General features: G+C 56.4%; 1 protein-coding gene across 13 annotated transcripts in view; it reads left to right on the forward strand.

The window, feature by feature from the left end:
* The window catches only part of PLA2G6 (phospholipase A2 group VI), a 49,385-nt gene that overhangs the window by 30,597 nt on the left and 13,525 nt on the right, over positions 1-5,263 (forward strand). For all 13 annotated transcript variants that reach the window (XM_027871491.1, XM_027871454.1, XM_027871477.1 and 10 more), the window contains 3 exons: positions 639-826; positions 2,422-2,518; positions 3,011-3,193. In XM_027871491.1, coding sequence (XP_027727292.1) covers positions 639-826; positions 2,422-2,518; positions 3,011-3,193 — 468 coding nt within the window. The remainder of the gene's footprint in view (positions 1-638; positions 827-2,421; positions 2,519-3,010; positions 3,194-5,263) is intronic.

Consider the following 5,263-nt stretch of genomic DNA (forward strand, 5'->3'; position numbering starts at 1 on the left):
ACACTCATATACACTTGTGTACATACCCACACTTACATATGCACACTCACACACATAGACACTCACATAGGACACTCGCATACATACATGCACACTCACACTCACATGCATACACACTCATACACACACACTCACACACACATAGACACACTCACACATAGCTATACACTTGTGCACATAGACACACTCACATATGCACACTCACACACATTGACATGCACATACACACACTCACATACGTACATGCACACTCACATATACCCACACACTCACACACATAGACACACACTCACATACACTGTCACACACACACACACACGTACCCCATCTGCTCATGCGTCTACCATAAGATCCCCGCCTTACTGAGGACACTGAGGCTGAGAGGAGATAGAGGCACTCGCCCGCGGTCATGCCGGAGCTCAGACCCAGGCCATCTCCATCACCAGCCCAGGGCTTGTCTTGCAGCTGTCCAGCTTCCCTAGCTTCCTTCTCCCTCCTGGGCCCTTTCTGCCGTCCCCTAGATAAAGACGGGCGGCCTGGCTGCTGGAGCTGGGGTGGGAGGCAAGCGCGGGCTGCGCCCTGACGGCCTTCGGGTCTTTGTCTCCTCTGTGCCCTGGCTGATCCTCGGCTGCCACCAGCTCCTGGGGAAGAACCCTTCGGCCGGACTGAACCACGTCAGCGACCGCGGCCAGACGCCGCTCCACCTGGCCTGCCAGCTGGGCAAACCGGACATGGTCCGCGTGCTGCTGCTCTGTAATGCCCGCTGCAACATTGTGGGTCAGCACGGCTACGCCATCCACACGGCCATGAAGTTCTGCCAGCGGGGGTAAGGATGGGCCCTTCTGGGCAGAGCCAGGGTCCTCCCAGGCACCCTGGGCGGTCAGGGATGCAGGGAGATTATCCCCATTGTACAGCTGACCAGGCAGCGCCTCAGGGCTTACAAAGCACTTTCCTCAGAACAAGGCTGAGCAGTAGATGGGACTGAGATGATCACCGAGGAGCCTGAATCTCAGAGGCATGAAGTGACTTGTCCTTGGGCATGTAGGACTAGAAAAAGAACTGACTGGAGTCTCAGGACCTGGGTTCAAATCTTGCCTCTGAGGCTCCTGCCTGTGTGACTGTGGACAGGTCCCTTCATCTCTGCCTCAGTTTCCTCATCTCTAAAGTGAGAGTTAGGCCCCTTCCAGTGCTAGGATCCTGGGAATAAGCTGCAGAGAGGGAATTCGCACCGAGGTGTCCCAGATCCTGTTCAGTTCTCTTCCTTACAACGACCTGCCTCTAATCTACAGGCCTCTGCTGGGCACCTCCATTGAGCATGCCCGCATAGTGTGAAGTGCTGTGGGGCATATACAGAAAGGCCAGTGTAGCGTGACCTACCTCTGAAGGGAGGACCTGGAAGGGATGTGGGGGGTCCTCTAAGCAACAGAGGGGGAGACTGAGGCCCAGAGCAGGACAGTGGCCTGCCCAGTGTTGCCCAGCTCTGAGTCGCCGGAGGTGTTCAGTCAGAGGCCGGACAGAGGGGATTCCTGCATTGGGCCCCCGGCTGGACAGGACAGTCTCTGAGGATCCCCCTACTGCTGTGATTCTGAGCAGGCGGGGTGGGCCGGGACCATGAAATAGCAGAGAACAGTGAATGACCAGGCACAGAAAGTAGTCAGTCACATAGAACACAAACCCGCTGCTTAGAGCGTGCAGTAAGTAAGGATGGCCCAGGCTTCTTGGAAGGGCATTGGAAACAGTAGGACTTGAAGTGAGCTTGGAAGGCCTAGGAGCCAGAAAGGCCTGAGTTCAAATGGAGCCTAGTCACGTGACCCGGAGCAAGTCACTTCACCTTTGTCCACCTCAGTTTCCTCATCTATGAAATGGGGATAATAAGAGCGCCTGCCTCCCAAGGTTGTACAGCTCAAATAAGATATTTGTGGAGTACTTAGCACAGTTCCCTCTGCCTGGGAAGCCCTGAGCACGGATCCTGTTTACCCCCTTCGTGCCCACTGACCTGAGGGTGGCCAGCCATCCTGAGGCTCGGCCTTCTCTCGGCTGCGGTTTTTGCCAGGGGGCAGGGCTGGGGTGTGAGAGGGGCACAGACTTAGGACGAGGCATCCAAGTGCCTCGGGCAGGGTTGGAGAATTCACTGTCACACGCAACCTGCTGTGTGTAACGCCACGGAAAGTGGAATTTTCTGGTGTGAAATGATGAACATTTGTAAAAAGTCACGTTCACAGATGTCTCCCATTAATTCCCAGCCACCCTGACACGTTGTCTGTTCTCCTGGCCCCAGTGGCTCAGGACTACAGGGGCTGCGAAGAAGCAGAAATGTCCCGCAGAGCCCAGGCCTCTGTTTACCCAGGGCCCTGCCCCCACCACCTGCTCACGGCCCCTTCCTCCCGTCCTGGGGGGGGGGCCCCCCCTCTCTCTCTCCAGGTGTGCTGAGGTGATCATCAACATGGACGGCAGCCAGATCCACAGCAAAGACTCCCGCTATGGAGGCAGCCCCCTCCACTGGGCCAAGAACGCAGAGGTGGGTGGGAGCAGGGGGCAGGGGGAGGCACGGAGAGGGTCCAGCCGTGTGCCCCGCCCGAGGACTCCCAGCAGGCCGTGGGCTTAGAGGACAGTGGGTGTGGTGGGGGGAGCTTGACCCTGCTCTCTGCTGTGATTGCCCACGTGGGCCTTGTCCAGATGCCCTTTCTGTTGGTAGAGTTCTGTGTCCCTTGGACAGAGGAGGCAGAAGGGGAAGGATGGGAGAGGAGTGGGGGCATCTGGCCTGCTCAGCAGGGAGGGCAGTGCGTTGCAGGAACCTGCAGTTCCTGAACGGGCTGCTCTCCCCACGAGGGCACTGCCAGGGATGGCTTGGGAGCGGGGTGGCCTAGGGCTGAGAGCTTGGCATCCCGCGACACAAAACAGGGAAGGTCGGGGAAGGCATCGCCGCTGCCCCTGCTCACTAGGGACGTCCGAGCCGCCGGGTGGCCGTGGGGCACCGCGGCCCTACCCGCTCCTCTCTCTCCCCCTGCAGATGGCTCAGATGCTGCTGAGCCGCGGCTGTGACGTGAACAGCGTCAGCAGCTCGGGGGACACGCCCTTGCACATCGCAGTGATGCGGGACCGCTTTGACTGTGTCATGGTGATGCTGACCCATGGCGCCAGTGCCGGGGCCCGCGGGGAGCACAGCAACACGCCGCTGCATCTGGCCATGCTGGTGAGGCTGTCAGCTCAGGGTCTTGGCTCGGGACTCTCCCCAGCCTTGCCCTCGAGCCCGTCCTATTAAGTAGTCGACTAATCAATCATCTGAGCCAGTGGCTGAGCACTCGGGCTGGAGGGAGGAGCTTGGAGTCTGGGTTCTGCCCTGCGCTAGCTGGGGGATCATGGGCACGCCACCCTGGGCAGATTCATCCCTGGGCTGCCCCGCTTCCCAGGGTCAGCTTAGAGGAGTGCTGTTGTCCTTACGGTCACTCTGGGCCGGGCAGCTTGCGGGGCCTGGTGTGATAATGGATAGAGACAGTAACAAGTAGAGATGGCGCTTTAGAACCAGAAGAAGCTCAGAGGTCCTGACCTTGTCCCGTTGTTCTAGAGGAGGAAACTGAGGCTGCAGGGGTGGGGGTGGGGGTCGGAAGACCTGGGTTCGAGTCCTGATTCGGGCATTTACTCCCTGTATTTGGCAGATCCTGGAATGTGTCTGTACCTCATCGGTACAGTGAAACGAAGGGGTCCTCCTCCATAAGGGACCCCTAAAGTCCCCAGAAGCTGCCAGTCCTGGGATTACTGTAAACCTGCCCATTGCTCATTAGTCCCATTCCCCTGACCACCACTTAGTCCGGTGTCCTTTCTCCTTCCCCATTCTAGACAGGGCCTTTTCCCCCAGCGAGCTTACACTCTAGTTAGAGAGGTCACCTGTGTGTGGGAGAGAGACCCTGTGATAAGGACTTAGTAGGGGTGGGACCACGCTCGTGGTCCAGGAAACCTTCTCCCGGAGGCGGAGGCGAGGCGGGATTGGCCCAGAGGAGGAGACCAGCACAGTCCCTGTTCCATTTCACAGTGGAGCGGGAGAGGGGGCCCACACACAATAAACAGTGAAGGAGGGGAGGCAGTGTGGCGTAATGGTTAGCTCACTGGCCTGACTCGAGTCAGGACGCCTGCATCTCAGTCAAGAGGCCAAAGTCCAGCCTGGCCTTGGGATTGAACAAGCTGGACTGCAGGCCCCTGTGCCTGCCCTCGCTGCTGGGAGCCCCAGCCTTCTCACCTGGAACCCTCCTGGGGTGATTGTGAGTGACAAATGGAAAGGAAGAACAGGCATGTGCAGCTTGAAACCTTTCAGGGCGATGCCGACTTTGGTTTGTTCAGATTCTTCTGCCACGGAGGCTTCAGGCCCCTGTGCATTTCCTTATCTCTAAACTCAAGGAGCTTAGCCAAAGGTCTTCAAGGTCCTTTCCAGTTCAGAAATTATAGTGCATTTGTGTATAAGCTGACACGGGAACACAGCTAGGCCTCCCGAGCATTTCCAAATATAATAATCAGGTGCCGATCACTCATGCCACTGAGATGAGTCCGAGAGGTGTTAAAAAAAAGAAGGCGCTTCAGCTCCCCTGTCTCTGGCCCAGCAGCCTGCTCCCTTGCTTTTCCCGCTTCTCCTCTCCTTCCCTTTCTTCCGGTTGGAAGGATGAGAAAGACTTGAGACTGAAGTCTACAGAGTCATAATGGGTTTGAAAAAGGCAAATTCAGTCTTTTTGCATCTTGAGAATTAGAAGGTCAGGCCCAAAATGTGGACAAATAAAGGGAGCTGGGAGTTCTCCCAGCAGATAGGCACCCTTTTGAGGTCATCACCCCCATGGGGCGGCACTGGCTGAAATGATGACAAGACCATTTGAGTGTTGAGCCGGCATGTTGAGATTGTTTGAGCTGGGAAGGGCCTCAGAGTCCTAGAACATAGAATGTTAGGCCTGGGAAGAACTCTGTAAATTGCTTAGGCCAACCCCCTTGTTTTATGGATAGTCATCCTAACAGCACATAAGTCCTTCTCTGATGCCTCATTATGACCCTGGGTTTTCAAGAAGCTATGCCAATGGAGTACAAATACTAGTAGGTCCTACTGAGCCAGAAAGGTATTGGGCCAGTGACAGATTCTATATCTTGTCCCAATGACCTCATATTGGAAACTCATATTGGAAAAGCCAAGTCCTAGGTTGGCTGTGTGGTGATTAATTTTTCAGCCATAGCAGTTCTCCAAGACTAGCCGCTAAGTCGCAGAAGACTAGCCGCTAAGTCGCAGAAG

This window comes from Vombatus ursinus, unplaced genomic scaffold, assembly GCF_900497805.2.
Source record: "Vombatus ursinus unplaced genomic scaffold, bare-nosed wombat genome assembly UNPS02003292.1, whole genome shotgun sequence".
Lineage (NCBI taxonomy): Eukaryota > Metazoa > Chordata > Mammalia > Diprotodontia > Vombatidae > Vombatus > Vombatus ursinus.